Source organism: Mustela nigripes, chromosome 3, assembly GCF_022355385.1.
Source record: "Mustela nigripes isolate SB6536 chromosome 3, MUSNIG.SB6536, whole genome shotgun sequence".
Taxonomy (NCBI): domain Eukaryota; kingdom Metazoa; phylum Chordata; class Mammalia; order Carnivora; family Mustelidae; genus Mustela; species Mustela nigripes.
In genome coordinates this window covers 89,351,334-89,373,532 of record NC_081559.1, presented here as the reverse complement: position 1 = coordinate 89,373,532, position 22,199 = coordinate 89,351,334, and the positions used below count along the sequence as shown (strand labels likewise).

At 36.1% G+C, this 22,199-nt stretch overlaps 1 protein-coding gene across 1 annotated transcript in view; it reads right to left on the bottom strand.

Moving 5' to 3' along the window:
• Positions 1-22,199, bottom strand: part of LRP1B (LDL receptor related protein 1B) — a 2,002,169-nt gene that overhangs the window by 267,968 nt on the left and 1,712,002 nt on the right. The window contains exons 49-53 of the mRNA XM_059394361.1: positions 17,296-17,409; positions 16,903-17,052; positions 8,157-8,279; positions 6,214-6,333; positions 1,814-1,942 (exon numbers count right to left, since the gene is read on the bottom strand). Of these exons, the coding sequence (XP_059250344.1) occupies positions 1,814-1,942; positions 6,214-6,333; positions 8,157-8,279; positions 16,903-17,052; positions 17,296-17,409 (636 nt within the window). The remainder of the gene's footprint in view (positions 1-1,813; positions 1,943-6,213; positions 6,334-8,156; positions 8,280-16,902; positions 17,053-17,295; positions 17,410-22,199) is intronic.

Below are 22,199 nucleotides of genomic sequence, written 5' to 3'. Positions count from 1 at the left end.
ATCATGTTTTGCCTATTTGTGGAGCATAAGGAATAACATGGAGGACATGGGGAAATGGAAAAGAGAAGGGAGTTGGGGGAAATTGGAGGGGGAGATGAACCATAAGACTGTGGACTCTGAGAAGCAATCTGAGCGTTTTGGAGAAGAGAAGGGTGGGAGGTTGGGTGAGCTGGTGTTGGGTATTATGGAGGGCATGGATTACATGGAGCACTGGGTGTGGTGCATAAACAATGATTCTGGAACACTGAAAATAAATTTTAAAAAGAAATTTAAAACAAAACAAAACAAAAAACAAACAAAAAACCAAGTCTATCAGCTCCCTAGCCCCAGACTTCCCCGTATTCCAAAAAGGAAATCTGCTTTAAAGTTAGCAATGACAAGAATGGAGACATGAGTAAGCAAAACAGAAATGATTCTTTGGATTTAATCAAGTTTAATTTATTTTCAACAAAATTATTTTCAAAAATGATGTGGAAGACATGTAGGAAGAGCTTTAAAAACTGCCCATTATTATCAAAGTAAAATGCAGTTATTACTAATTCCTCTAACTTTGAACTGTATGACAGCTTACATAACTCAAACTGAATTATGCCAGTTATAACAGATGAATTATTTTTTAAAACATAAGCAACAGAGGCTTATTTGGCATTAACGCTTTCAGGTCACTGGAGTACAATTTGTTGTATTTTAGCATAATTTACTTAATAGCACCCATGTGGTCCAATAGTGCTAATATGCATCCCAGAGTGTTAACTTGCTACAATAGCAACAGTATACTGGGACCATCTGGATCCCTGAATTGATGCATAATCCTTTATTATGTAGCCCTCAGTAGCCCCATTGACCTTTACAGACACATATGTCAGTTTCAAGATCAAAGTGAATTATTCTACTCTAGCATAAGTTCTGTGCACATAGGCCTGCCTCAAAGTTTTCTTTTTTCTCCTCCATGTTAACTATGCCACAACTCCCATATACATACCCACATACACATACACCTCCATTATGGCTTCAAGTACTTGTTTTAAAGACCTGAAGAGAGGTCATTGGAGATATGACTGGCAGAATTCACTTTAATGAGAAGAATTCATAACACTGTTTCTGATAAATTGCTCCCCTCAACAGATACCCTAAGTGGCCTTGGGACCTCCATTCAAATATTCAGCTCCTTTATTTTCTTGATCATGCAAAGGAAATTTATCTAAATTTTTACTGTTGAGCAATTCGGTGAAAACTTCCTGAGGTGACCAAGAGTCAGAAACTTAATAAATCGTCTGACCTCCAAAGGTGTCCACCGGATATCCAAGCTTCATTCAGCTATATCCATACTATTTTTACCTGACCTAAGGGTTAATACCCTCTCCATAGAACTAATAGGTGTTTACTGACCTTCTGATCAGTGGTTATTTGGGATCACATCAGCCATTTATAGAGTGTCTGCAATAGGCAATCTAAAAGCCTTTGTGGGGGTAGTGGTGGGGGTCTAAAAAGAAACTAACAAATCTACCACAGTCACACACATACATCAGGCAGCTACATAATCTCAGAATTGAAATGATGAATCTGTGTTTGTCAGAAGGGTTTTAAAATGGGTGGTCTCACTCTGCATGTTTGCAAAACTGAACAGCAGTTGGTTAGAGGGATCGCTGAACTACCATGATGACAACATCCCACCTGATTAAGTCTGGGTACTACTTTATGAGTCCAGGGATTGGGAAAGTGAGAGAAAATGTGATATGGTGAATACTGTGAAAGGAAGAGTCTGAGGAAACTGTGTCAGCTTTCCTTCACACAGAGCCCTACAGTGTCCTACCGCAGCCAGCTGTGGAGAGCTCATCACTTCCATTTGGACAGTCCCTTTCACCATCACAAAGCCAGTGTCGAGGCACACAGGCATGGGATCCCTGGCAGCTGAACATGTCGACCGCACAGGTGGTAGCACCTGAAAGCCAAGGAGAGAATGCCATTAAGATCACTGCATGTCTTCTGGGAAAGATCTAACATGTCTACTTACCTTAGAAAGAAAGTAAACAGAAGAATGTTGCTGACAAGGAAGAGACTGTTGCTATTTGAAATCATCACATAGTATCCTTCTCCTATAGATGTTTACACAGTTCCTCTCACAAATCATGCCTTCCTAAGTGCAAGTATTTTATTTCGTAAGGCTACATTGCAGAAAATAATAAAGATCTTTTCTCCCTACAAAATGTAGCAAGGCATACAAATGCCATAGAATTGTGAATAAACTATGATAAAATTTCTAAAAGACTGAACCCATAAGGATAATAATAATAATAATAATAATAATAATAATAGTGTTTTTATTGCTTAATATATGCTAAGCACTTAATATATTAACTCATTTAATTCTTGCAAGAATTCCAACCAGTAGAACTATTATTGGTCTCATTTCACTGAAAGGAAACTGAGGCTCAGAGAAGTGGAAAAGCTTTCAGAACGTCACAAGTTGTGCTGGATGACGCATGTTCAGCTGGGAGTTCAAAACCCTTCTGATTGCTGAGTACCTTCTCTCGACCACTAATGTGATTACTGTTACTCCCTATCTTGTGTTGTTGAAAAGAATTAATGTATGCATGTTCCTTTTGTTTTTACACACTTAATAAATAAAATCTACTTTTTCTCTGCTCTGTCAGATCAATGTCCCTTTAGATGCATGATTTTTTTCAAATGTACACAGAAAAAAAATGCTTGCTGACTTTGATTATATGCTCAAAGGATCATAGGTGATTTCTTTGTTTTTCCTTATATGGGTATAGAGCAATCATATGAAATAGAACACAATTATTTCTCATGATGTTTTCCTAGCATCTAATACAGTTATACATATTGAATTCTTTATTTACTTTTATAAAATATTTGTTGAGTGAATCAGTTAGATTCCCTCAAATCATGTTCTAACTTTTCTTTAACTCCATTTTCCCATGAGCAAAAGCTATCCATAGAATAGATGCTAATTTTTAGAGTTATTTTTTTAAATGCTAATATCTACAGAAAGAAAATATAACTGAATAGAATGAGAGATATTAGGTTTCAAACATTTAAAACAGTGACCAAAATGCTTTAATTATAGAACGATTATCACCTTTCTTTTCAGCTATAGAGTTGTTATGAGCAGATCATGCTTTTCAATGTAATGCTTTCAAATGGGGGAAGCAAGGTGCTAAAATAAACCCCCCTGAGGATTTTTTCCATCATAAACATGACTGTCCTTGACAAATACTTTTAGCTTGGAGGACAAGATGGCAAGTGAATGTAGAAAAGTCCTCCAGGTAATTCAGATTTGCTCATTTGATTGAGGATCAGTGCTAATAGAATGGGGTTTAATATGATACCTATTACTGGAAGAAATAATAAAAAAATCTATTAAATAAGTGTTGCTTTCATTTAAAAATGAATTTACCTGCTATTATGTCTTTAATATCTTCTATAATAAAATCATCTTCCTACAGAATTTACTTTTATACTATTCCTCATTATGATCTATCTTTTTAAGCTTGCCACAAGAATATAAAGTGTCACTTTCACTATTATATTCTCAATTAGTGCTTTAATTTCCATAATGTTTTTGTTACTTAGCTTAATATTTTTAAAAAGTGCATTCTCTGTAGTAAGGAAGTTTTGATACATGTAGACCTCCTTGTCTAGTTTTTTTTTTTTTTAATCATCCCCATTTAATCTCAGGGTAGACATAATAGATATAATATCAATTTGGCTGTTGAGAAATTTAATTCTGTATGACCTTGGAGAAGACTTAAGTGTCTGAGTTTCACTATTTGTAAAATGAGGGGTATGACTAGATAATTACTAAGATACCTCAAGCTATAAAATGGCATAAAGCTCTTTGCAGCTAATTTTCTGGCTCCCTTGATAGTATTCAACAGTTTCTGTATTAAGAGCATGCCAAAACATCACAGTCAATCAGAAAGAAAATGGGCCAAAGAAAAAACTCATGGCTTCATTCCATGGTTACCCCTGCCATCTGGAAACATTAACTTCCTCAGCGATATGAATCCCAAGAAAGGAAGAAAAGAAGCTGAAATATTTCTACCAGATCCATCTTGTGCACCTACTCAGATATGACATTTGATTGGTAACAGTTACTATCCCATTAGAAAGGATTTAATAAATCTGAATTTGGGTCTTAGCTCTGTCACCACTGATTCACTGAGTGACCTCAGGCAATTTATTAACTTCTATAAGTTTCTCTTATTTCGTCTGTCAAATGATGAGGGTGCACTAGATTATAATTTCCAAAATGGGACCCTCAGATCACAAGTCAGAACCACTATTGTGCTTATTAAGAAAGGTTGTACTTACAGTCCATATTAGAATATTTGTTGGTTAAGCTTAGGAATCTTCATTTTTAGCAAACTTCTGAAAAGTATCTTTTGTGTACTAAAGATGATAAACACTGAGATAAATTATTTATAAAGTTCCTTCCCAATCCTAGTATATTAGGTTCAGTTCATTGAATGATATTTGGTGTAAAGCAGCCTTTTTTTTATGTGTCACCAGCTTGGTAGTTAGCATATAAAATGCAGCCTGTAATTAAATTAAATGGACTGGCTGTTTTTGACAACAGGTAAACATGTCCATTACCATTTTAATTCTTTTTAAAAAGTATCAGGACACTGATAGATATAGATGCAGCAATAACTCTGAAAAATAAAGGAGAGAGCAGGAGAAATGGAACAAAAGAGAATAGAAATAAATTCATTTATATTGTATACAATGGTCATGTTAGATGATCACAATAGTTACATAAGGGAGATCTTTTAATACCATCCCAATAGGTAAGGCAAATATAAATGTGGGAGAATTCAACTCTGGTTTCAGAGTCTTTATATCTTCTACTATATTGTGTCCACTCAGAAAGGAAAGGAATATCAATTGAGCCATTTAGTGTCAGGTTAAACAGAAGGTCAAAAAGCTAGATGATTTTAAAGACTGGCAACATGCTCAACATACTACATGTAAGTAGGAAATTCTTTTGTTAAAATTAAAGAAAGAATATTAAATCTTTCTCTTCAGAAAGAAACAAAGTAGTTAAAAGTTACTGGCCAGACATCTAGTTGATTACTGAGTTCTTTTTCTTTTCAGAGTTTTTTGATAGTGATCTTTCTATATTTATTTGTTGTATAAATAAGTTGTTTCAGCTGTGTAAATAATAAGTAGATTTGGGTGGCTTAAATACAAGAAAATAAATTACCTGCTTTCAGAAGACAGCTCTAATTTTATACTATTTACAGAGAACTTCAGATTACCTTGAGTAGTATAAAATTCTACCTACCTGTCTCTGTGGTACTGACCTAAAACAGGCCACCACTACCAACATTTTAAAAGTGGTGTCAAGTACACTTAACTCTGTACATGCACCTTATTTAGAGAGAAAATAGAATAATAACAGTTATGAAACGGTGCTGATATAATGAGTAAAGGTTTTATGCCTATAAATACAAATACACATGTAGAAATAGATCAGAAAGATAGACCAAGAAGAATATAAATACATTACTAGAATGCCTGGCTATTTGTAATAAACTTATAAAGGTTATCAATTCCTTCTTTTATCCCTTAAAAATTAACCTAATAACTCCATTTAATTTATTTGTTAAATGTTTGTGATTATTTAAAAGCAATTACATTGGCTTTGTAGTTGATATATAGTAGGACACTTAACCTCTAAACCTATAAAGCTGTTTTTTGAAGTACATTTTAAAATTACATACAATAGCCCCTTTTTACTTCCCATTTAAAATAATTTAATAATAATAATCACTATAATACATTTATACAAACACAAATAGCATTTTGTTTGTGGCAATGTAAATCAGTATATTTTGGAGGGTAATTTAGGAATGCATGTCAAAGACCAAGAAAAAATGTTTGATCATTTGATGCAAGTAATCCCAGTCATTGAGATCTAGTCCAAAGAAGTACATGAAGACTAAAAAAATGAAATTTAAAAATATATTCATTGAGTGAATATTCAGGAAATTATCTTAAAAACTGAAAGACTGTGTATATAAAAATAAAATAATAGGTTTCCATTAAAAAATGAAACCAGCTACACAGAAATGTATATATAAATTTAATGTTAAATTTAACAGTTTTATGAATGTTCTAAAATGATAATAGGTATGTATATCATATGCCTAAAAATTGAATGCGCACATCAAAGAACCAACTCACCACAAATACTATCACTTTCATCTAATCCATCCCCGCAATCATCCTCTCCGTCACAGATCCAATGTTTAGATATGCATTTTTGTGCAGAACAAGCAAATTGGTTCCAAGAACAAGAAGAATCTAGAAGACAAAAGTGTTTGCTTTAGGGGCAAAAGAAAAAAAAATCATTTGAGACCATCTTAGGATAGGTCTGACAGTGAGAAAGTCCTTCCTTAGACTTTGCTAAAATAAATTGTTCTATAAGAAAACAACCCGAATTCCTCTTCTCTATGACAGCTCTATAAAATTTTGACAACAGCCTGTGTATTCCCTCTTAGGGTCCAGGTTATGTAACATTTTTCTTCCCACAGAATTCTCACAGGACTTGACTTTGAGTTACTCATTATACTAGCCACTCTCCCCTAAGTGTTTTCAAGGGTGTCGTTTAAAAACAAAACAAACAAACAAACAAAAAAACACAATATCTGGTGCACAGATGAAAAACAAATGTTCCAAGTGTGGTCTGGTCATCTTTTCTAAATCTTAATTTACTTTTGAACAACTAGAGAAAAAAATGCATCCTAGGTAAGATTATAATATGATATATTCACTAGCATATCTATTTGATTTTAGCGATGGGGTGATTAAAGGGATTTTAGCTTGATGACAAGCCACCAGCTTCACAACCATACAGACTAAACACTTAAGAAGTTTTTACTTCTCTTGGGGACACCACATAAGTCTGACGAACAACATCTAAATTCATTGGCAGGGTGGTTTGTATTTTATTACCACATTATACACTTATCATAGTGTATTCTCTTTAATTCCAAAGTCAAGTTTGTGATTGTTCTCCTCCACCTCCTGCCTGTCCCTCGACTCAGTATATCTATCACCAGGCAACATCCAAAATAAAATCCTTCCAAATTCAAGTGTTCCAAAATGTAAATTATAAATTATATAATTATAAATTATAAAAAAAATAAACACTTCACTTTAAATCATAAAAACTATGTTAAAATCTTGCATCTTTATTTAAAATATTCACCTAGATGACCTGTGATAAAGAGAGAAATGTGGCAAAACTGAAAACTGGAAAAAATGAAACTAACAAAAATACAAACATATAATGGCTTCCTGTCCAGAAACTAAGAATCTGCATAAACTATTTGTAAAATTCTCTGTTAATCCTGTTCACAATCTGGCTCTAATGTAAAGATATATAGCATCTTAATCAAATAAAATGCACCTTCATATTTCATGATGACATTTACTTTTAGAGGAGTTTGACATTTCATAGAAGATCCATTTTTAATCTTTTTTCTACTTTGTCTATTCACCATAGTGTATGTTATTTGTGTTAAATGAAAATAGTGAATATAGGCTTTGTTTTCCTGTAGGAAATTTCTTTGGCCTAGAAATCATAAAATCCATAAATTCTATAAAATAAATTATTAAAAATGCTGTCTTGACTTGCCAAGTAAGATGAAATGTACATATACAGAAATTAGGAGGTAGTGGTAGAAGATGAAAGTTTGAGGAAATACAAGTTTAAGTGCTATTTAAAGCTATACATGTAATTAATAGAAACATTTAGAATAATAATAGTCAATAACAGGTAGGGAGAATATAATGAGTAGTGTGAGCTAAATCCTTATTTTTCATTGCAGAAAGTAAACATATTAGGATTTCATTAATCAGAAAGAAAATGAAGGTATATCATTTAGACTGACAAAGGTAACCAGTAACAAAAGCAGAAAAGGTTTAGAGAAAAGGCAGAGACAGGAGAGTGTTACTCTCGATTACAAGTTCTTCTGTTCTATTTTAATTTGTACCATTTTGTGCTACTTAATAAAAATGAAAATTGTTAAAATCAATTATCAATATTTTGTATAAAATCCCTATGTAAGAGAACATCAGCATATAAGTAATAATATGGTACACAGAACAAAATGCAGTCTCACCACAATGGAATTCATCAAGTCCATCCTCACAATCTTTCTGACCATCACATATCCAGGTATTCAAAATGCATCTTCCACTAGGACAACCAAAATAATTTTCTTCACATTTGTGTTTGTTTTGAACTGTGATAAAATACAGAATGTAATGTCAAGTAATTTAAATTAATCTTAGACTTCCACACTACAGTGTAGACAATAAAACAGTAATTCTCCTTGAACTGAAAGAAATAAAGAATGAGAAAACTTAAATAAAAAGGAGAGCTGACATTCTCTTCAAGAATGTCAAAGTCATGAAAACCAAGGAAAAGCTAAAAACAAAAACAAACAAAAAAAACCCACCAACCAACCAACCAAACAACAACAACGTGGCACAGAACAGAGGAGACTAGGAAGATATGATAATCAAATCCAATCCAAGATTATATCCTGGATCTGAAAAAAGCACGAATAGAAAAACTTGTTAAAATCCAAATAATGTGGTATCCTATTAATAGAATTAAAATAAAATAACTAAGACAATTATAAAGTGAATTAGGCCAGGGCCAAATAAACATTTTTGGTAGAAAATATCTGTAATTCCATATTCATATTCATAAAAATTCCACATTCATATTCATAAAAATCAATAACATTGTAAAAACATTAGTGGATTTTTACTAAGAACATGTGGGCATGGTGTTCTTACTGTCCTATATTCTGAATACGTTTTGACAAGGTTTATAGAAGCACTCTCTACTTCAAAAAAAAGAGACAACTTACAATAGAATCTCTAAGACTGTTGTACCTCACAGAAATAGCATGAGAGTAATAAGTATTTGAATATAAAATTATTTTGTAAATTATATATTTTTAGATTGGGGAGAATTGTTATTATTATAACTTCTAAGACTGCATAAAAAATAGTAGATTTTTCTCTACTGAATGTCATCAGTCCCCTTGCACCTTCAGGTTCCCAGTTTTGGAAACCATAGCCAATTTGGAAGCAAATCTTACAGCATATGTCCACTGTAATAATCCATGCATACTATAATAATCACACTATAAAATCCCTTATAACCCTATTAAGATAACAATCCCATTTTATTTTTTCAAATGTCAACTTTGTAGATTGAAGATGAAAATAAAATTTTTGACAGAATTCACCACTAAACCAAAAAGTCCTGAGTGTGATTTGTGTCTTATTTTTCTTAGGACTAGCCTAGATACAAGCTAAAGTACTTAGACTGACGTATTACTGGCTTCCTATCTGGCTGTCAATCTATGTCATCAGTCTACATAAGCTCCCCCATCTTCCTTCCCCATTATAATCATAATTCTTTATTAATGTTAAAAGTTAACTTTTAAAATAATTTATTAATATTAGAAATATATAAATATCACAAAGTTTTACATATGTATGTAATATGTTGTATATATATGTAAGTTTAATGGGTATCTGTTATATGTTGCTTTCATATTAATTTTAAGAATTAACTACAGCTATAATGAGGTACATAACTATTGTAGAAAGAACAATGGATTAAGAATCTAGACACCCAGGCTTTTTGAGTCTAAATCAATGTTACTATATTTCTTTTAAAATGTTTTATGTGACAAAAATAAAACGTGGAAGAGCTGTGGTGATATGCACAGTGACCAGTGCATATGTAAGCTCTCTACAGAAGCAGAAAAGTTCACCAGTTCCTCCTAGGATGCAGCTAGCCTTTCAAACCCAGAAGGAACAAAAATGGGATCATAGGGGGAGGAGTCAAGATGGCGGAGAAGTAGCAGGCCGAGACTACTTCAGCTAGCCGGAGATCAGCTAGAGAGCTTATCTAAAGATTGCAAACACCTGAAAATCCATCGTCAGATCGAAGAGAAGAAGAACAGCAATTCTGGAAACAGAAAAACAACCACTTTCTGAAAGGTAGGACCCGCGGAGAAGTGAATCCAAAGCAACGGGAAGATAGACCCCGGGGGAGGGGCCGGCTCCCGGCAAGCAGCAGAGCAATGGCGCACAAAATCGGGACTTTTAAAAGTCTGTTCTGCTGAGGGACATCGCTCCAGAGGCTAAACCGGGGCGAAGCCCACACGGGGTCAGCGTGGCCTCAGGTCCCGCAGGGTCACAGAAGGATCGGGGGTGTCTGAGTGTCACAGAGCTTGTGGGTATTGGAACGGGAAAGCTGGCTACAGAGACAGAGCCGACAGTAAGCTCGCAGCTCGGGGTGACCTTGAACCGGTTGCAGGCTCGGTGAGCTCGGAGCGTGGCCGGAGGTCAGGCAGACGGGAGTAACTGGGCGCGGTTCTCTGAGCAAGCACTGTGGAGTGCGGCCCTGGGCTCTCGGCTTCTCTGGGCTGGAGACCAGGAGGCCGCCATTTGTATTCCCGTCCTCCCGAACTCTACGGAAAGCGGTCAGGGAACAAAAGCTCCTGAAAGCAAACCCAAGCAGATTACTCACCCTGGCCCCGGGTAAGGGCGGTGCAATTCCGCCTGGGGCAAAGACACTTGAGAATCACTACACCAGGCCCCTCCCCCAGAAGATCAACAAGAAATCCAGCCGAGACCAAGTTCACCTACCAAAGAGTGCGGTTTCAATACCAAGGAGAGCAGCAGAATACTAGAGGAGGAGAAAGCAAAGCACGGAACTCATGGCTTTTTCCCTGTGATTTTTTTTAGTCTTGCGGTTAATTTAATTTTTTTCTTTTTCATTTTTTGTTTTTTTTTCTCGCCTTTGGGTAAAAATTTCTTTTTAATTGTTACCTTTTTCTTTTTTAACGATTTTTTACTAGTTTATCTAATACATATATTTTTTCTTTTTTATATTTTTCTTAGGTGTTTTCTTTTTTCTTTTTTTTTTTTTCTTCCTTTTTGAACCTCTTTTTATCCACTTTCTCCGCCCTCACGATTTGGGATCTCTACTAATTTGGATAAAGCATATTTTCCTGGGGTTGTTGCCACCCTTTTAGTATTTTACTTGCCCCTTCATATACTCTTCTCTGGACAAAATGACTTGACGGAAAAATTCAACACAAAAAAAAGAACAAGAGGCAGTACCGAAGGCTAGGGACCTAATCAATACAGACATTGGTAATATGTCAGATCTAGAGTTCAGAATGACAATTCTCAAGGTTCTAGCCGGGCTCGAAAAAGGCATGGAAGATATTAGAGAAACCCTCTCGAGAGATATAAAAGCCCTTTCTGGAGAAATAAAAGAACTAAAATCTAACCAAGTTGAAATCAAAAAAGCTATTAATGAGGTGCAATCAAAAATGGAGGCTCTCACTGCTAGGATAAATGAGGCAGAAGAAAGAATTAGTGATATAGAAGACCAAATGACAGAGAATAAAGAAGCTGAGCAAAAGAGGGACAAACAGCTACTGGACCACGAGGGGAGAATTCGAGAGATAAGTGACACCATAAGACGAAACAACATTAGAATAATTGGGATCCCAGAAGAAGAAGAAAGAGAGAGGGGAGCAGAAGGTATACTAGAGAGAATTATTGGGGAGAATTTCCCCAATATGGCAAAGGGAACGAGCATCAAAATTCAGGAGGTTCAGAGAACGCCCCTCAAAATCCATAAGAATAGGCCCACACCCCGTCACCTAATAGTAAAATTTACAAGTCTCAGTGACAAAGAAAAATCCTGAAAGCAGCCCGGGAAAAGAAGTCTGTAACATACAATGGTAAAAATATTAGATTGGCAGCTGACTTATCAACAGAGACCTGGCAGGCCAGAAAGAGCTGGCATGATATTTTCAGAGCACTAAATGAGAAAAACATGCAGTCCAGAATACTATATCCAGCTAGGCTATCATTGAAAATAGAAGGAGAGATTAAAAGCTTTCAAGACAAACAACAACTGAAAGAATTTGCAAACACCAAACCAGCTCTACAGGAAATCTTGAAAGGGAACTCTAAGCAAAGAGAGAGCCTACAAGTGGTAGATCAGAAAGGAAGAGAGACCATATACAGTAACAGTCACCTTACAGGCAATACAATGGCACTAAATTCATATCTCTCAATAGTTACCCTGAATGTTAATGGGCTAAATGACCCTGTCAAAAGAAACAGGCTATCAGAATGGATAAAAAAACAAAACCCATCTATATGTTGCCTCCAATAAACTCATTTTAAGCCCGAAGACACCTCCAGATTTAAAGTGAGGGGGTGGAAAAGAATTTACCATGCTAATGGACATCAGAAGAAAGCAGGAGTGGCAATCCTTATATCAGATCAATTAGATTTTAAGCCAAAGACTATAATAAGAGATGAGGAAGGACACTATATCATACTCAAAGGGTCTGTCCAACAAGAAGATTTAACAATTTTAAATATCTATGCCCCCAACGTGGGAGCAGCCAACTATATAAACCAATTAATAACAAAATCAAAGAAACACATCAACAATAATACAATAATAGTAGGGGACTTTAACACTCCCCTCACTGAAATGGACAGATCATCCAAGCAAAAGATCAGCAAGGAAATAAAGGCCTTAAACGACACACTGGACCAGATGGACATCACAGATATATTCAGAACATTTCATCCCAAAGCAACAGAATACACATTCTTCTCTAGTGCACATGGAACATTCTCCAGAATAGATCATATCCTCGGTCCTAAATCAGGACTCAACCGGTATCAATAGATTGGGATCATTCCCTGCATATTTTCAGACCACAATGCTCTAAAGCTAGAACTCAACCACAAAAGGAAGTTTGAAAAGAACCAAAATACATGGACACTAAACAGCATCCTTCTAAAGAATGAATGGGTCAACCTGGAAATTAAAGAAGAATTGAAAAAAATCATGGAAACAAATGATAATGAAAATACAACGGTTCAAAATCTGTGGGACACAACAAAGGCAGTCCTGAGAGGAAAATATATAGCGGTACAAGCCTTTCTCAAGAAACAAGAAAGGTCTCAGGTACACAACCTAACCCTACACCTAAAGGAGCTGGAGAAAGAACAAGAAAGAAACCCTAAGCCCAGCAGGAGAAGAGAAATCATAAAGATCAGAGCAGAAATCAATGAAATAGAAACCAAAAAAACAATAGAACAAATCAACGAAAGTAGGAGCTGGTTCTTTGAAAAAATTAATAAAATTGATAAACCCCTGGCCAGACTTATCAAAAAGAAAAGAGAAAGGACCCAAATAAATAAAATCATGAATGAAAGAGGAGAGATCACAACTAACACCAAAGAAATACAAACTATTATAAGAACATACTATGAGCAACTCTACGCCAATAAATTTGACAATCTGGAAGAAATGGATGCATTCCTAGAAACATATAAACTACCACAACTGAATCAGGAAGAAATAGAAAGCCTGAAGAGACCCATAACCAGTAAGGAGATTGAAACAGTCATTAAAAATCTCCAAACAAACAAAAGCCCAGGGCCAGACGGCTTCCCGGGGGAATTCTACCAAACATTTAAAGAAGAACTAATTCCTATTCTCCTAAAACTGTTCCAAAAAATAGAAATGGAAGGAGAACTTCCAAACTCATTTTATGAGGCCAGCATCACCTTGATCCCAAAACCAGACAAGGATCCCACCAAAAAAGAGAGCTATAGACCAATATCCTTGATGAACACAGATGCGAAAATACTCAACAAAATACTAGCCAATAGGATTCAACAGTACATTAAAACGATTATTCACCACGACCAAGTGGGATTTATTCCAGGGCTGCAAGGTTGGTTCAACATCCGCAAATCAGTCAATGTGATACAACACATCAATAAAAGTAAGAACAAGAACCATATGATACTCTCAATAGATGCTGAAAAAGCATTTGACAAAGTACAGCATCCCTTCCTGATCAAAACTCTTCAAAGTGTAGGGATAGAGGGCACATACCTCAATATCATCAAAGCCATCTATGAAAAACCCACCGCAAATATCATTCTCAATGGAGAAAAACTGAAAGCTTTTCCGCTAAGGTCAGGAACACGGCAGGGATGTCCATTATCACCACTGCTATTCAACATAGTACTAGAGGTCCTAGCCTCAGCAATCAGACAACAAAAGGAAATTAAAGGCATCCAAATCGGCAAAGAAGAAGTCAAATTATCACTCTTCGCAGATGATATGATACTATATGTGGAAAACCCAAAAGACTCCACTCCAAAACTGCTAGAACTTATACAGGAATTCAGTAAAGTGTCAGTATATAAAATCAATGCACAGAAATCAGTTGCATTTCTCTACACCAACAGCAACACAGAAGAAAGGGAAATTAAGGAGTCAATCCCATTTACAATTGCACCCAAAACCATAAGATACCTAGGAATAAACCTAACCAAAGAGACACAGAATCTATACTCAGAAAACTATAAAGTACTCATGAAAGAAATTGAGGAAGACACAAAGAAATGGAAAAATGTTCCATGCTCCTGGATTGGAAGAATAAATATTGTGAAAATGTCTATGCTACCTAAAGCAATCTACACATTTAATGCAATTCCTATCAAAGTACCATCCATCTTTTTCAAAGAAATGGAACAAATAATGCTAAAATTTATATGGAACCAGAAAAGACCTCGAATAGCTAAAGGGATATTGAAAAAGAAAGCCAACGTTGGTGGCATCACAATCCCGGACTTCAAGCTCTATTACAAAGCTGTCATCATCAAGACAGCATGGTACTGGCACAAAAACAGACACATAGATCAATGGAACAGAATAGAGAGCCCAGAAATAGACTCTCAGGCAGCAACCTCTTCGACCTCAGCCGCAGCAACATCTTCCTAGGAACAACGCAAAAGGCAAGGGAAGCAAGGGCAAAAATGAACTATTGGGATTTCATCAAGATCAAAAGCTTTTGCACAGCAAAGGAAACAGTTAACAAAATCAAAAGACAACTGACAGAATGGGAGAAGATATTTGCAAACGACATATCAGATCAAGTACTAGTGTCCAGAATCTATAAAGAACTTAGCAAACTCAACACCCAAAGAACAAATAATCCAATCAAGAAATGGACAGAGGACATGAATAGACATTTCTGCAAAGAAGACATCCAGATGGCCAACAGACACATGAAAAAGTGCTCCATATCACTCGGCATCAGGGAAATACAAATCAAAACCACAATGCGATATCACCTCACACCAGTCAGAATGGCTAAAATCAACAAGTCAGGAAATGACAGATGCTGGCGAGGATGCGGAGAAAGGGGAACCCTCCTACACTGTTGGTGGGAATGCAAGCTGGTGCAACCTCTCTGGAAAACATCATGGAGATTCCTCAAAATGTTGAAAATAGAACTGCCCTATGACCCAGCAATTGCACTACTGGGTATTTACCCTAAAGATACAAACGTAGTGATCCAAAGGGGCACATATACTCGAATGTTTATAGCAGCAATGTCCACAATAGCCAAACTATGGAAAGAACCTAGATGTCCATCAACAGATGAATGGATCAAGAAGATGTGGTATATATACACAATGGAATACTATGCAGCCATCAAAAGAAATGAAATCTTGCCATTTGCGACAACATGGATGGAACTAGAGCGTATCATGCTTAGCGAAATAAGTCAAGCGGAGAAAGACAACTATCATATGATCTCCCTGATATGAGGAAGTGGTGATGCAACATGGGGGCTTAAGTGGGTACGAGAAGAATAAATGAAAGAAGATGGGATTGGGAGGGAGACAAACCATAAGTGACTCTTAATCTCACAAAACAAACTGAGGGTTGCTGGGGGGAGGGGGTTTGGGAGAAAGGGGTGGTATTATGGACATTGGGGAGGGTATGTGTTTTGGTGGGTGCTGTGAAGTGTGTAAACCTGGTGATTCACAGACCTGTACCCCTGGGGATAAAAATATATGTTTATAAAAAATAAAAAATTATATTAAAAAAAAATGGGATCATAGAACGTTACACATTGTCGAGCAAAAAAACAAACAAACAAACAAACAAAGGAATCTGCTATTGCCCAATTAAGTGATAGATTATGAATTAAGAATATTGGTTCTTCAGAGTTGATTGTGTATGTGTGCATTGCTGTATAATTTCTTAAAGTATTTCAAAATATTATTTATATGTCAACTAAACATGGAAAAATTGAGTGTAGCAGCAGGCTAAGGAGAGAGAGTTACAGTATGAGGACACATTTAATAATTTCCTATAAATCATACCTATTTCCAGTTGGAATAATTTAACACCTTTACTTCCTGTATTAATTTTTTTTTTCTGAAATAGTTAGAAAGGAACAGCATCATGACTCTTTAATGGAATTCCTTCTGCTAAGAATACAGATGACACTTTCAGAGCTTACGTACATAAAGATGGTTAAAAGTCAGATATAAATATACCTTTCCCATCCTGACTCAGTGATAATTGTCATTATCCATACTACTATGTTGAAAGATTGCAAAACTTTACCAAAAAGCCCAACATGACAATAAAAGCTGTATGGCATTGAGTAAAGCCAGTGGTGAGAAGCACTGTCTTTCTCCTTTAGTCCACGGATAGTTTTTTCTCAGTGTGTGACACTTTCATGGCAACTTTAGAAATCACGCATTTTAAGACTTAATCACCAACTCTAAGAGGATTACTCATGAACTGATTAATGGGATGATTACTTGTAATTTAGTCTACATTATTTAAATTTTAATCCTCATCACTGTATATCAAGACTAAAACTTAATAAATTTATTTTATACAATGAACCTCTAAATCTCAAGGCAAAGTTTTTTGTTGTTGTTGTTATTTTTTTTTTTTTTTCTTTCTAAGATTACCTGGGCATTTTAATTCATCTGAGTAGTCCCCACAGTCATTAGACCCGTCACATATCCAGCTCGGCAGGACACACAGTGAGGTCGAATTACATCTTATAAACCCTGTGGTTTTCACTCCAAGTTTATAGAAATGTGTACAGTCTGTATTATCTACAAAGAGGTAAACAGAGAAATGAAAAATACCTCATCTGTAAAGATTACAAGCCTTATATGCAGGTCATAGAAACAAGCAAAGTTAACCTCATTTGAAGAAGTAAGAATGCAATTATCCTACACAACAGGGGTTAATTACATATCAATTCTGGACAAGGTTCAGTGGAACACCGGGCAGTATTCGATGGAATGCCAAAGGTACCCAGGGATGAACAAACAAAAGGCAGTGGATTATCTTACTGCAGTTCTTTTCATCTGAAGCGTCTGTACAATCTATGTTCTGGTTGCATCGTGCTGATCTTGGAATGCATGTCCCGTCGGCACAACGGAATTCAACAGCAGCACAGGTGGAAACTGGAAAAACAGGTAAATAAATAAATGGATAGATGAGACCAAAGTGACTCCTCGTTCTAACATCTTCAGTACCAACGGTCCCTGACACACTGTGATTTGACACAGTTTTCCAACTTTGAGGTAGTGGGAAAGCCATATGTTTCAGTGAAACCTGTGCTTCAGATTTTGAATTTTGATCTTTCCCTGGGCTAGAGATATGCAGCAAGATACTCCCTTTTTTTTTTTTTTATTTTTTTTTAAGATTTTTATTTATTTATTTGATAGAGAAAGATCACAAGTAGGCAGAAGGCAGGCAGAGAGAGAGGGGGAAGCAGGCTCCCCGCTGAGCAGAGAGCCCGATGCGGGGCTCGATCCCAGGACCCCAAGATCATAACCTGAGCTGAAGGCAGAGGCTTAAACCACTGAGCCACCCAGGCGCCCCAAGATACTCCCTTTTGATGCTGGTCGGCAACAGTGAGCCACGGCCCCCAGTCAGCCACTGTGATCATGAGAGTAAACAATCAACACCCTTACAACCGTTCTGTACCCAGATGCCATTCTGTTTCTCACTTTCAGTACAGTAGTCACTAAATTACATGATATATATGATACTGTATTATAAAATGGGCTTTGTGTTAGATAATTTTGCCCAACTATAGCTTAAGGTAGTGTTCTGAGCACATTTAAGATAAGCTAGTCTACCTATGACATTTGGTAGGTTAGGTGTAGTAAATGCATTTTTGACTTCGAGTATTTTCAACATAGGATGGGTTTACCAGAACATACGTGCACTGTAAGTTGAGGAAGATCTATATTTTAACTAATTCATGTAATTTTGTTTGGTTTTGTCTTTTTAATTCTGGGAAGTCAAACTTGACCCATGGCTTCCACCCACACCCCCAGGCTTGGGTCAGATGCCTCATATGTCTTCCCCTGTTGAGGTACTTACAATACTTTACTGAAATTGCTTGTGTATATATCCACTCCCCCACTAAGTTATAAGCTCCATGAAAGCAGGAATTGTGCATGGTTCCCATCATAGTATCAGTGTAGCGCTAAGCCAATGTACTAAAACATCAAGTGTTGCTGAAAATTCTTTCTCCTTCCAAGTTCCAAAGTATAAGGTTATAGCACTAAGCATATGTCTGATGGAAGAAGTATGGGGAAATCCCAAACTGGTTACAAGTAAGTGAAACATTCCCTCTGTCAGAAACAGAAACTGAGATGGAGAAACTGCTGAACATTTGCTTTATTACTCAGAGGAAATAGCTCAACCATACTAGGAAGTCTTCCATGCTATGTTATACTCCTTTACACGGCTATATCACTTACATTTGGTATAGGAAAGATGACTACCTCATGCCAAGAAACATAAATGCGCTATGACTTGTCTCTATTGTTAGAAAGTCTGACTTTCCAATTCCCTGCTATGCTTAGATGAAAATCAGTTTCAATATGCTACTGTCATTATATATACCTTATACAGAATAGCTTATGCTTAATCATATATTCATTTCTACTTTGCTCACACATTCATTACCATATAATGGTTTCCAGCAATATGTTGTGAACAGGTGCATGTCATGCTATGTACATTAGATTAACTTAGGTGAGATTTTTATTCCAAATTCAAATTTTCACAGGTTGATTATGTAAATGTACAACCTGAAGGGCTCTTTGACTATGCTACTTTTACTAGTGTTGATATTTTAAAGAGCCCATTTATTTATAAATAGAAATTATATCAATTGTAAATAGTTAAAATGCTACCTTAAGATATGCAAATTTTACTCAAGGGTGTAGATGTCATTTGTATTTCATAATGCACTGTTCTTATTATATTTAATTGTATCTTGCAATTGTATCCTTATTTGTGCTTAAATGATGATTAGAATAAATGTTTTATTTACAATTTGCAATTATAATCGCTTTAGTGTTTTCTTCATTAAAAAATAACATCTTATTATATGAAACAGATAATGCTATTATGAGTAGAGATAAATATACTGTTCCAAACAGGAAAAAGAAATATTCTTCTTTTATGTCTAAAATGCAAAATCTCTTCCATATACCTTTCTATTACATTTTACATTCAATATTTTTTCAATAGAAATAGTAAATGGAATACATAACATAGAAAGTAATCATGACAAGCATTTATATTTTCTTACTTTGCTGTCTGTCAGCAGTCTCTTATTAAGAAGTTGTGTTTCCACATGATTCCTTATAATCCCTTTATTTAGAAGACAGGATTCATTTCTCTGTGAAACAACATCCTAGATAGTGGTAACATCCTCTAGATGTGGTAATGTCATAACACCCTAGAGTTTCCATCTTACACGCACAGAGGTTAAGGGTTCCAGAAGAATTCCAACTGGAACAATCACAGTTCACCACATCATCTCCATCTCTCCCCAAACGTCCACAGAGCAGCTTCTGTGTACATTGTAGGGAGTCCATCTGAGGGGAGATTGGTGGCAAATAGGATGAAGAGGCAAATAATGACATCACTGACATGAGGATAGCATCTTACATAGCTATGAGGGCTGAAGATCCAGCAGTACTGCAGTAATGGAATTTCAAAAACTGTACTGGGGCTCTCAGGTGAAAGTCAACATAAAGAATACCTTGTGAGAAGAGCAGAGATGTGGAGCAAGTGGAACCCGGTTTTAGATGGAAGTCTGAGAAGAAGAAAGAAAGGAGAAGAACTCTGACTAGATGAAAAGAAATGGGAACTCTGAAGTTGAAATTAATGGCTAGGAGATAATATTTAAAATAAAGACATGGAGGAAATGATGAGGTAGGGGTTAGAAGCAGGGGTAGAGAGCAGAATATTTGCAGGATGTTTTTTCTCCCATGTTCCAATGAAAAATTGGGCAATGAATCTTGGTGAGGAGGACAGGCAGGCTTATTAGAGTAGGCAATGTGCAAATAGGAAGATGATCCTTTTAGTTCAAATCCTCTCTTCACAGGGTCCCTGACTTGGTATAGAATTTGAGACCCACCAGAGGATTAAGTAGTGTGCTAAGACGTACTGGGATTGGACATACTAAGTGGTTGCAGAATTTTGCATATGGCAGGGGCAAGATGTTTGTGGGGATTAACATCTCCAGCAACTCTAAGCAAGAAAGCAGAGGGGACGGGAGAGACCCAAGGGATGCAGGAACGTTATTAAATAGTTAAGCAAATACCTATTTTGCCAAAACCTCTTCCTCTGTGTTCCTTCAACTTATTTCCTCCTACTTTCTTTGGTCAATCAAGTATTGAAATTTGTTTCACCCTTAGGGTGATTTTTGAGGGAGAAATATGTTGGAATCTCTAATTTGTCAAGTGAATATGAAAGCTTTCTGACAATTTTTCCTCAGGCTAAAAGCCCTAAAAGAGAGAAAAGAAAATAATGTAGTCCAAATAAAGATAAGCCAAGTGAGAAATACTAGACTTTTCCCTCCAGATAGTCCAAAAGTAAAGTAAGCCTACAAAATGTGAGTGAAAACATACCGCAGCCACCCCAGGAATAGCAATGAGATACTACAAAGGAAGATCTGACAGGGATTGTGGATCAAAGTAGCACTAAGAAAAAAAGTAAAACCATTCTTCCACTCACATACTTTCTTAATTTTACTATTTCATCCACTTTTTTTTATCCCATGTCAGTTCTAATAAGATAAGAAGGATATAACATTGATTGGTCTTTCTGTGGTTTTCAGAACATTTCTTATGAATATCTTAAGTCTATGTTTTCTCTTCCAACTTCCGTGCCCAGCCTGCAGCACAGGGCAGCTGACATGGAAAAAAAAAAAAAAAAAAAAGGTTGGGGGTGGGGGAGAAAGAAAACATTAAATTTGCTGTCTTCTTGCTCTCTTCTGTTTACTTTCAAACCACATCTTTTCTTTAATTTACTGCTTAGGCTCTAAGGGTATGCAAACCCAGAGGAATGATGATTTCATCTATAAGAATGTTTATCCTTTTCCCTTAGCTTATTGTTTATGGAATCTTCAAAGTGTTGCTATGAACATGTGAAAGAAAGAAAGAAAGAAAAAAAGAAAGAAAGAAAAAAAAAACCCTAACATCAGTTTCCTTCCCATTAGGTAGTCTTAGAACTACTTAGCTTTTTAGTCACCTAAAGGTGTCCAGGTGACCAAGGCAAGCTCATATACTACCCAAGGAGAGTAATTATTAGACCCACCTCAATAGGAAGAGAAGGAGGGATTTCATGTATTCTCCCCCACTGATTCACCCAGCCTCTCACACACGAGAAGATATCAGAGTGACAAACTTTCTGAACAACTCCTCAGGTTACCCACCTCCACCCCGCCAGATAGCCTGGTATGTAACACTCGGGGGCACTAATAAAAGATTTACAAGAATTTAGGGTTTTGCTTCCCTTCAAAAGGAGAAGAAACCAAAACTGATTCCTTGTAACATCCATTTCCATTCTTCCCTGTGGGATAAGAATAATGATACTATTAGTTGCTATGAACAGCTAAACTAAAGAAATAAAAGTGTAGCAGTACTTCAAAAAATTTACAGATGATTCCACCATCGCCTTTCTCCATAGCCTATCAAACTCTATACATTGACTTTTTATTGTACTAATTTAAAATCTTCATGTCTTACTTTATTTACATTTAAAAAAATAATAGGTGGTGTGTGTGTGTGTGTGTGCACGTGTGTGCCCACATGTGTGCATGCATATATACAACAAAATACTGCACACATATGTTGCCCCGATGATAGAAACAGAAGTATCTAGAAGGAAAGATGCGGAGCAAGAGCTCCTTTTCCATTGTTCCTAAGCCCCTCCATCCTCC